Below are 11080 nucleotides of genomic sequence, written 5' to 3' on the forward strand. Positions count from 1 at the left end.
ATAAGACACGGCAGCTACAAAGGAGCCCTTATCGTATCATAACCCTGCAATTAATAGAAGCGTTAAACCTCCTTACAATCTGCCTCCTCCACTGCCTTAGGATCGTTCAATATTTCCTTAAGCTCTGTATCTGTTGGTTACACAAGGTGATATCACGTAGCTACGGTTCGTAGATAGTATGATAATTGTTGTTCTTTTGATTTAGAAAGCAAAGGATCGTAAGGATCGCAGTGCCTAAGTAGGGGGCTGATGAGTCACCACAAGGGTAACTAACGTAACTGGGGGGCATCTCGCTCCGGGGTGCATCTCGTCGCGTATGACTTTGCAGCGGCAGTAGGAGTTTGAAATTGGCCTAGCTTATAGGCTTGAATAGCGAGTGCAATTCTGCCTTCTTGATATATGGCTTCTTGCTGTTGTGGTGTAGCCATTATCGTGATTGTAGAATCAGTGCGTCGTAAATTAGGTGCGCGAACGAGATGCCCCCCGGAGCAAGATGCCCCCCAGTCACGTTAATCAGAGACAATATAACCTCTGTCCATACATTCCGACAGTATCAGTAAAAGCAGCTACCTGCCGTAATAAAGGCGACCTATTAAACCCCATTAGTAGAGAGAAGTTAAGCTGCGTGCTAATCTGGCTACTAAATACGGGCGGTAGAGTCACGACCGTACTTATACTTAAGCTCTGTGTCAAGATAGGTAGCGACAGTCGAGGCCTTTAAAGGGGTGGACGAGAAGGACTTCCAACGGCGGCGGTGGCGGCACTACGTTTGGAGCTCATATTAACGAGAGGAAGGCTCTATTACACCAAGATCTAGAGCAAATATCACGATATTGGTAAGGAAGAGAAGTTGCGAATAGCTTTAAATTGCAAGGCAACATCTCCCCCCTCCTAGCAGCCACTACATCTAATTCTGCTAGCTCTACATACTAATTTAGGCGAGGCTTAAGCGAAATTAGATGCCATCGCTGCTGCGCGCACGGGGGGGGGGGACACCGAACCTCGCGGACCCTGTATTTGTTAGACAATAAGCCAGTGGTAGAGTTAAGAGAGTTGCCGATTGGCTTTACATCGTGCACTGACCCCTAAGCGCTTTACGGATTGCTAGCCTCTTGGTATAGAATGCCTAGACGCTAGCAATCCGCACATGTACCCCCCTTGTATTCCCCCTCAGCCGCAGTTTGAATTGAGCATAGATCTGGAGCTCCAGGAGTCAAATCAACCGGGATCCACTCTAATCTGCCAATCAGAAGTTTGAATCCAAATCCACATCAAGCCTGAACCTAGCCGAGAGCCCTAAATAGACCCCGCTCCAGGTAGATCACTGGTGCATGGAAAGTGCTTTCAGGATCTTCTCTAGTAGCGCATTGTAGATGGTGCATTACCCGGGCTGCCGGCCGAGGTGCCACTCCTATAAGTGCCACACAGTTTCACGGGCGTTGAAGTCGGGGTATTAGAATACTGCGTGGGGTGGGCATTGTGTCCTTTCTATTCTTTTCTGACATTTATATTTGGATGGCAGATAGCTGATATCTCTTGTCCCATATTTTATGGAGGAATACAGAGAATTCACATGCATGCACGTAATTCTTTTGTTACTCTCTTGCTAATGTAAGGGCATGTGCGTCCGTTTTAAAGTTGACGCACGAGTTAGGGCACATCTAACCTCGCGCGGACAAAGTTTACCATTCTACATTCTTCATAATCAAGAAAAATTCCCACAGTAAGTATTAATGTAAGTGAAGAGACTCGTTTCCCTAGACCCGCAAGCGTTTTCGTTCTCGGCCCCCACTTCATCCCGTCCTTCACTGCCATCCCTGTCGTATCCCCGGCAGTTGTCCATCACACAGCATCGTATTTCGTTGACCCTGCGTTTAATTTAAACCCTCGTCCTTGGTGATGCTTCGCCTCGGAATACGAGCCACAATATGGGTTGCCGCCCCATCACTCCCGGGGGTGGCTTCGATCATGCCGTCCATGACGGCAAACCGTTGTTGATGCTTGTCCTTTGCGCCGCAACTCGCGAGATTGGAGATTGGAGACAGGGAGTTAAAGTATTGTGGATGGAATGTTGAAGTTAATACCGTCTCAATGAGTTAGCGCATACTCGTTTAGGCTGCTGTAGAGGAGAGGATGATAAGTCCCGCACGGACCGTATCCGAGATAATCGGGTGGCTTAATCAAGCTAGTCCCAACAATCTAGCAGCCTCTCAGGTAATGCGTCTCTTCTGGTTGGCTGGACAAGCCTTCTGGGCAAGAGAATTAGCCCAGCCACAGTGATATAGCGCAGTTTCAGGACGATATACAAAGTCACTCGGCGTCACATCTATTGAACCAAGTGTCAAATAAACTGTATATATCGACGCCGATTCAAGAGCCTAGAAGTTCTATTCATAGACTCAGGATACAACAAGCTCTTAACCGAAATTCACCCCACGGTCTCGAAGATGTATCTTGAAGGAAGTCATTTATTTTTAGTATAAAATTTACTTGCTCTCCAGTCTGCAGCGAACCAATGTGCATGGTACATCCTGTCTCCCTTTTGTTCCCATCTACTCTCCATACGGGTTAGTTGCTTCCCCGGGATTGACTGAAGAGATGTGCCTGCCTTTCGGTTGAGCATGGCGGAGTATATATAAACTCCATTTGGCCCCAGCTCACGCTCGAGATTTGCTTCAACTGATTTCACAAGCACTCCTTGAAACGCCCTGTCAACACCAAAATCTTTAGATAGCTCTCGGGAGAGATATTCACATACCCTCAATCATGTCTCTAGACGGGAGCTATCGGGTCTTCTCGACAATGCCTGGATACGCAGATATGAATCCTTGTGCCAGGAGTTGCGATTACGACACCGGTTTCAATGGTTGCGCTATAGCGAAATGCTGGTGCAACTCCGGAAATCTAAATTTGAGAATGTCGTCGTTAGGAGCCTGTTTCTCGAGCTCTTGCACTTTCTCTTTCATGAACACCGCAACCGACTTGACTACCTTGTCGTACATACAGATTGAGTATTGTTCGAAGAAGGGGCTCACAAACCTCCCTGGTCTTTCTGTCCCGTCTACAGCAACACCTACAGTGACTTCAGGCGCTGCGGCTACATCAGAGGCTGCTACTGCTTCTAGCGCAGCGGTGTTAACTACAGCAATAGTAACGAGTTAGTTTCTCTCTTTTGTACATGGTGATGAAAATATGTAAACACCGTTTTCGCAAGCCCTACACCCGGCGTAAAAATTAAGAAACGAATTCATACACTTATCCACTATCTTTTCTGTATTCGCACATTGAACACTCCCCACCAAAACAATACCAACCACTGACGAAATTTAGGTGGTCAAACATTCCTTACGGCCGTCACCCTTCCCTCTCATCCTACCGCTAGTAAGTCCCCATCGCTTCTTCCTAGGCAACCCCTGACATTCCCCCAGGTTCAGAAAGCAGCTCTAGCAGTAGCGGCCTCTCCACAGGCGCCAGAACCGGCATCAGCATTGGGGTCGCCGTCCTTGGCCTTCTCGCCCTACTCTTCATCGCCCTTCTCCTTCTCCGCCGCAAACGGCACACCCCTCCACCCACAATGCAGCCGTACCAAGGGCCTTACACTCCGCAATCACCACCACAACTACACGCTCCACCACCCGCTCAGCCTATGAACCCTCAGATGGCTGCCGTAGGCGCCACTGTCGTCTCTCCAATCGAGGAGAAGCAGTACGTCCAACGCAAGCCCATTAGTCGGAGCGCGAGCCAGGTGACGCCAGTCAGCCCTGCTGTCTCGGCCGCAGAGATGCAGATACAGTACTCGCAGCAGCCGCCACCTATGCCAGTAGGACAAGAGATGGACGCATCCGAGGCGGTGCGGCGAAACGAGCTCGAGAACTTTGGCCTGCCGCGGAACGAGCTCGAGAGTTCTGGCCTGCCGCGGTCGGAACTACCAGCGTATCAGCGCGACGTGGGAGGTTTGCATGAGTTGGGCCCTGGCAGAGGTTGAGTGCGTTTGGTTTTCACCACGCTGGGTATGGATACGGGTTAGGATTGTGCCGAGAGTTTTGGTGTTTAGGGAGATCGCGGTTGAGTTATTTAGCTCTATCTAGCTAAATGTGCCGGAACTGTATATACCCTATTGATTTTCCTGTCACTTTCAGTGGGGTTTTTGTACTTTTACCGACTCTGGCATTTATGTAGGATGTATCATTGCTCCTTTAAGCTTTATATAAATTATAAGAGATTGGAAATTCAACTCCACGAGAAATCAGTAAGATTTTACCGCTCATTAAATGCACCGAGGGTCGCAAGCTCAATTTTCGTGCCCCAGATACGGCCTCGTGAATTGCTTTAGATGCTTAGGAAAGTGGTATAAATTCGTTATTTTAACTCTAAACTACCGCAGGTGCATTACCGTCTAATATTCTAATCAAATCTTCAAGCGCCCTCCATTACTTCTATAACTCTGCCAAAAAATCCCTAGCGGAGACTAGCACCCGGGGGATCCTTAATTTCCCAGATCACCTAAAACTAGAAATTCTAAGCCTTCTTATCACACCATTAGGCAGCCTTTATGACCTATATAGTCCTAATTAGCAGACCCGGGGGTTCTTGATTCTCTAGATTTTCGGGTTGTGGTTGGCACGGAATTCTGGAATCTGCGGTTTTAATCATACCTGCAGGAGCGCTTCGTGCCATGGCGTACTTCCTATGCTTCCCAACCAATAAACTGCACAGTGGAATAATCAGGAGGTTGTAATTGGGATCTTGGCGTTAGCACATCAAATGTAGCATAAAGCTCTAGAACGAGGACACGACAAACAGCTTCCATTCGTCCATTGAAATATAATGGACACGTGTATTCGCCAACACCACAACATCACCAAATGCCACTCACCCTACAACCTCACAAAAAAGCCAATAGCGCGCGAAATGTTATATATGCACCGCGTCCAAAGCTCAAAACTACACATACACCTCCCGCACTTTTCCCGAACGCCTAGCGCCCCACCGCAATGCCCCATCACCCCCTCCTCTTCACTTCATCTCCCCTCCGCCCCGTTCCCCCCTCTTTCCTCGCTCTCCCCTCCCTCTTCTTCGCCTCCTCAACCAACCGCACAGCCTCCTCCAGCACATCAAACCCCACGCGCCAGCTGCGCAGCAGCACGCCCTTCTGCTCGAGCGTATGCGCGGCATGCGCCCAGCGCTGCCGCCACAACTGCTCCTTCTTATTCAGGACCTGCCCATTCCCGTTCCCATTCCCGGCCCCGCCACCAGTGCTGTTGCCGCTGCCGCTGCCGCTGCCATACGGCCCTAGCGAGGAGTTGACGCTCTGGGTTGGGTGCTGGGCTGCTGATGTCGTGCCGTACGGATTCGCCTGCGCGGAGCCGGGGCCCGGCGCGGCGCTGGTGCCGTTCCAGGCACCGCTGACTCTCGTCGTCGCATAGGAGGCCGCCGCGGCGGGGTAGGAGGAGATGCCTCGTCGGGGCGGGGGAGGAGGGGGTGGTGCTGTGCGTTTTGCTGCAGCCTCGGAGGACGTAGAGTCGCTGCTCGATGGTCCGGTTGATGGGGTGCCGTGCAAGTATGACGACGCGGAGGGGAGGCTGTTGTAGACGGAGCTAAGGTTTTGGCGGGCGGTTGAGGCGTAAGATTGTTGTACGTGGGGAGGAGGTGGTATAGGATTTGCGGGTTGGGTCAGGACTTGATGAGTTAAGGGGCTTGAGGCGTGGACGGTTGTGGAAGGGCGTCGGGGTTTGGGTGGTGGTGGGACTTTTGAAGCGGACGGAGACAGAGAGCCTTGCTCGCTAGATAAACTCCGCAGAGCGACGGGTTTGCGGGGTGGAATCGGGGGCATGTATTTTGCGCTTGTATTTGAGGCTACCGAGTCGCGCTTTTCGGTTACTTCTGCTTCGGTGTCGGTATGTGAGCGAGGTAAACGTGACGGCCTATGCGAAGGTGCTTTGGTTTCTCCATCGGAGAAATCGATGAGATTCTCCTGCGACTCGGGTACGCGGGTTTGGGTGGCTTTCCGTGGAGGTAGCTGTGGTCTCTTCTCAGGTACGTCGTCACCATGTACTGGTGGCCACGAGTTTACGCCCATTCGGCTTTCTTGTTCCATGTCTCGAAGCGAGGCTGCCATAGCAGCTTTGAGATCTGGGTCCTCATCCTCCTCAGACGGTACTTGTGACCTAGCGGTACGATTTGTACCGTTGTTACCACTGCTTCGAGAAGACGGGTTTGACGACCGTTCTCCTGCTAGAAGCTCCATGGATGAGTCGAAGAATCCTTTCGAGATAGGTGTAGTAACATCTCTGATAAACACTCCGAGAACACGCCCTGGGTTTTCAAGGACGAAGTCGGTGTAGACCTCGAGGTCAGCCTCTCCACTATCACCAACAAGAATGAAGGATCTCTCAGGAAAGTCTCGGGCGATTTTATCGAGCGTACCCTTTTTCCGTTCCGCTACCGGTTCAAAAATTCCTTGAAGCATCCCGCTGTACTCCTTTAGATGGAACGATCCTGGTGGGAGACCAGCTATTGCGAAGAACTTAGTCAAGACAGGATAAAGTTGCCAAGGCGAGTTGGAGACATAATGGAATTTGACACCTATGTCAGACAGACGACTATACCACTCTTTGACGCCTTCAATTGTAAGGTCAGTCAATTCACGAATAAAAGCATTACGAAATATCTCTCGAGCACCACTACCAATAGCAGAGTGTTTGATGGTATCATCAATATCGCTGATGAGACTCACGCCGTTTGCCTTGGTGATAACGACCTCCTCGGTAGCAGAGAGATTCTCGGAAACCATAATGCGGATGTGAGTTGGGACGAAGTCAAGGGCAGCTCTGACATTGAAGTGCCCGGCAGGATTCGTGTAAACTGTCCTTAGCTTTGAGATCATATCGTTGTAGAAGAAAACACTGATGGGTGTATTCCCCAGAGGGTTGGCCATGAAAGGCTTGAGTCTCGCCATCAAATGGGAGTTAGCTTCGGAGAGCTCTGCAGGGCTCATATTCGCAGGCTGATTCCAGGATGCTCTTTTCTGTACTGGAGTAATTCCGTCATCGCTCTTTAAAGAATTATTGGAGATGGCGCGTGTAAGATGATTGTTATGAGAGCCTCTTCTAGAGTCCTGTGCTGGTGAATCGCTTCGGCTTTGGGAATTGTATGGGCTCGCAATGTCTGGGCCCTCATCGGCAGGTATTTCACTGTACCTGCCTTTGGATGCAATAGCCTCTTCTTCCTCACCCTTCCTTAGAATAGATTCGGCTTCCTTAGTGGCTAGCTCTTCTTCGAGCCTTGCTGCTCTTGCTTCTACTCTCTCGCGGTGAACCATATGCGGACTTGGGTTTCTGCTGCCGGTTGAACTGCCGGAAGGACTGGTTTTTGTGGCGGGTGGAGCCTGTATGCCTACTAGCTGCCGTGCGATGCCCACATATAGCCGGTGTTTTCGTGTCATTTGTCCTTTGTGCGGAGAATAGATCCAACCGCGGACATCAACGTCGATAACAGCATTGTCGTCTTCGTAGTTATCCCACTGTTGCCGCCAGAACTCTGCATCTCCAACACCAGCCGTGTCTCGAACGTCCCGCCCAGCACCAGGTGTTTCCTGGATAGTCCCAGGTTCTACATGCGGCTATTTTGACCGTCAGACATCCGAAATCAATTATGACAGTTTTGCTAGGCGATACTGACTGTCATTTTAATATGTTTCCTAGCATAACTAGGAAACAGCATCATTTCCTCGTCCCCACTCCGCACCACTGCGGCATCAGGGAACGCCCCAGGGGCATCATCCACATCCTCATACCTCGTATCCCTACTACCCCACCCCGAAGTATAGCTCTGTTGGTAAGACTGCCTCAGCTCATTTGCAGACTTGAGAAAGCTAGCTAGCTTCTTCCTCCTTGCTCCCGGCTCCCGGCTTTGTCCGCCCTCATCCTGGCCACCCGTTGAGCCTCGCAAAGAGCCATCCGACACCCGAGGCTGGATCATATTGTATCGTTTGCGGGAAGTGTCATCCTTAATATATTTTTGTCCTAGTAAATTCAGGCTGCGCTGACGGAGCAAAAGGATGCCTCCAGACTTCCGGCGGAGTCTAAGTGACTGTCGGTAAAGTATGTAGTGGTAGATGCGCGACTGCACGCGGTGTCGAAGGCTCGGAAGAATCTCGTGGCGGAATTTGGAGAGGTGTGCGCGTGCTTGTTGAGGAAAGAGGTAGTGCAGGAGAGATGATGCGCCGGGGAATCCAGGCTTTCTGCGATGAGATGGGGGAGCCACTTTGCTTCCCGAGACTCTTTCGTTGGAGCTAATGAAGCAATTTCAACGGAGCCGAAATGTTCTGTGAGGCTCGAGGGCCTGCTCCGAGCTGCGAGTTTAACGTCGTCCATTCTCGGGCGATTTAATGCTCGCCGCATGCATGAGCACGGACCATATGGGGTCTGAATTATCCAGTATCATCGCCGAAGGTAAATACTTTATTTAGAGGCATTGAAGAAAATTTAGGGAAATTTTCTAGTTTCAAATATACATGCAGTATTGATTCGCAGCGATAGTGTAGTAAATAGCCCCAAAAGAGAGTCTCAGTAGTATCAAACTTTCGCCATATCCAAAATGTCAGGAACTTCCTTGCTCAGGGCATCCATCACTTCAAACCAGACCTGTTTCCGCAATTTCTCCCCTTCCTCCCCTTCCAGGAGTGGGGCAATCCTATTATTCCAGTGAGTATTGTCATCGTCAAGACCACAGTCTGTTGGGATGGAACTTACGGTCGTATCTCGTCGTGTTGCCAGAACCTTCCGTGCGCCTTCTCTCCCAAAGTGACACCACTCACGACACTTCTTGAACCCGACTCTGGGCTTCGAAAAAGGAAGAACCATAGTATTTGGATTCCTATCCGGTGGGCTAATGAACTATACCCTCTTGCAAGGTTCGATTTGCAAGCTCCCGGGCACACTGATGTGACAATAACATCAAGTTGCCCTCCACTACCTTGGGCGAGAGAGGCAAGATTGAGCATCAGGTACATGATAAAAAGTTTGGATATAGTATATTGGCTTTGAGGGTTGTAATTTTCCCTTGTATTATATGACTCGAGGAGATTCGGAGCGTTTTTATGCTCATCGATGAACTTCGCATTCTGATGAAGGCCTGAGCTGACAATTTCGAGCACCGGTGTGCTCTGTGCCGTCTTGGACGCTTTCAACTTTGGAAGCATTAGGAGTCCTAGGAGTGTGGTGGAGAGAACATTGACTTGCAGGGTCTCCTCCCATCCGTAAGGTGATTGTTCATAAGTAGCCATATGAACACCAGCGTTGAGGATAACAATATCAAGATGTTCAAGTTCTTTCGACGCACGATCAGCGAACTTTCGGATGCTATCGTAGGAGTTCATGCCCAGTTGCTAGACTTCGATTTGGTTGAGTTTCTGGGTACGAGCTTCGATAGCAGTTTTGGCCTTGTCGCCTTTTCCAATATCACGGACACCTAGAATGAGCTTTGAGGCACCAAGCGCCGAGAACTTCACGGCCGCCTCGAATCCAAGGCCGGAGTTCGCGCCGGTAACGATAACATTTTTCCCAACAAATGAGGTCGTAGGGTCGTAGGGAGGAAACCACTTGTGCTTCAGTAAACGATATAAGCCTGACATAGTGCGATGTTGAAAATTTGGGCGAGAGTGTTCTGGAGGTTGAACGAATACCCAGTAAACTTGAGGTCCAGTGTTGACTACCTCTATCCCTTGCAACGTCAAAATCAGGTTATCGATAAGAACGAACCAATCAAATTAGCTGGATTCAGTGCCTTGACTTAGAAATTTGTGGGTTTTCTCGCACGGACCACTTACTCTAGGGACCCTGATGGTGTGAGTTATCTCACGCTCCGCAAAAGATTTGTTCCGTGACACGGGATAGCGCATAGACCCTCCTGCTAACTTCTGGACCAATTAGAACAGCGCACTAATTCCAGCCCCCTGCGCACCCCTGTCACCTAATAAAATCCTCTGCGGAGCGTCTGAGAGCTTATGGGCGTTGCTTTGGTGAGATTTAAATGTTTTAAAAATTAAATTTTGTGTATTTTTACGAGCGACGTCCTTACTATAAGAGTTATTATATATTTTATTAATGCAATAGATTCTTTAGGTAATTATATCTATATATTTATAAATTATAACCCCCTACTAAGAATACTAGGGGACGAGATATATCGTCGCAGAACGTAAGTTAATTTTTAATTTAAATGTTTAACTAAAACTAACCGACTATCTATATCTAACTTCTTATAAAATAGAGCTATAATATCGCTATAACGTAGAGGCGATAGAGAGGATAAAGACTTTTTACCTCGTAGTATTTTAGAGATAATTAGACCTAGAGAAGTATATAAGTTTTGGCAGTAAGGCAAAATTATAATAAAACTAGACTAAAACTAACTAACTACCTATATCTAACTTCTTATAGAATAAAGCTACGATATTGCCACAATATAGAGGCGATAGAGAAGAAAAAGAGCTTTTAGCTTATATTATTTTAGAGATAATTAGACGTAGAGAAGTATGTAAGGCATAGCAGTAAGGCAAGATTGCGATGAGAAAATGCGACTGATAAAATGCGACCGATAAAATGCGACTAATAAAATGCGACTGACGTAACCAACTATAATATAGCTACGACGTTGTTATTTAATGCAATAGATAGAGAAATTAAAGAGCTCCTACCTTATAGTATTTTTATAATAACTAGATGTTATAAAAGTGTTAAGATACGCGTTATAGTGGAAGAGTTATCGCCTAATAAAAAACATTGAGTTCTTATATAAAGGGCGCCCATAAGCTCTTAGACCCTTGGGGAGAAATTCCTCTTAGTGTGATCTGATTGGTCTAGGAGTCTATAGGACTAGGGTAGGGTCCATAAGCGTAGCGCTAGTCCTTCCACATCGTAGCGCAATTTCTCCCCGGGGGTCTGATTTATGAGATAAGGTGTGAGCGTGTTACGAAACTCGTATTGAGCTGTTTATTGATGAAATGGGTTGATTGATTGATGATCTTGACTTGAGGTTGTCCTGATGTAGGGGGCCCCTAGGGCCCTGAAGAGATTTA

At 48.5% G+C, this 11080-nt stretch overlaps 3 protein-coding genes across 3 annotated transcripts; 1 reads left to right on the plus strand and 2 right to left on the minus strand.

The window, feature by feature from the left end:
• The first annotated feature begins 2756 nt into the window (after nucleotides 1–2756).
• On the plus strand, nucleotides 2757–4054 carry K441DRAFT_696634 (uncharacterized protein). The gene is made up of 3 exons (XM_067652906.1): nucleotides 2757–3157; nucleotides 3331–3381; nucleotides 3429–4054. Exons 1-3 carry the CDS (start codon nucleotides 2767–2769, stop codon nucleotides 3983–3985), a joined length of 999 nt encoding a protein of 332 aa, XP_067503636.1. The 5' UTR covers nucleotides 2757–2766; the 3' UTR covers nucleotides 3986–4054.
• Nucleotides 4055–4860: 806 nt separating this feature from the next.
• K441DRAFT_696635 (uncharacterized protein) lies at nucleotides 4861–8306 on the minus strand. The gene is made up of 2 exons (XM_067652907.1): nucleotides 7681–8306; nucleotides 4861–7621 (listed from the first exon to the last, which is right to left on the minus strand). The coding sequence occupies exons 1-2, from the start codon at nucleotides 7978–7980 to the stop codon at nucleotides 5003–5005; spliced, it is 2919 nt and encodes a 972-aa protein (XP_067503637.1). The 5' UTR covers nucleotides 7981–8306; the 3' UTR covers nucleotides 4861–5002.
• A 139-nt stretch (nucleotides 8307–8445) lies between these two features.
• Nucleotides 8446–9667, minus strand: K441DRAFT_696636 (NAD(P)-binding protein). The gene is made up of 2 exons (XM_067652908.1): nucleotides 8754–9667; nucleotides 8446–8694 (listed from the first exon to the last, which is right to left on the minus strand). Exons 1-2 carry the CDS (start codon nucleotides 9377–9379, stop codon nucleotides 8577–8579), a joined length of 744 nt encoding a protein of 247 aa, XP_067503638.1. The 5' UTR covers nucleotides 9380–9667; the 3' UTR covers nucleotides 8446–8576.
• Nucleotides 9668–11080: the final 1413 nt, after the last annotated feature.

This window comes from Cenococcum geophilum, assembly GCF_001692895.1.
Source record: "Cenococcum geophilum 1.58 unplaced genomic scaffold K441scaffold_23, whole genome shotgun sequence".
NCBI classification, from domain to species: Eukaryota; Fungi; Ascomycota; class Dothideomycetes; order Gloniales; family Gloniaceae; genus Cenococcum; species Cenococcum geophilum.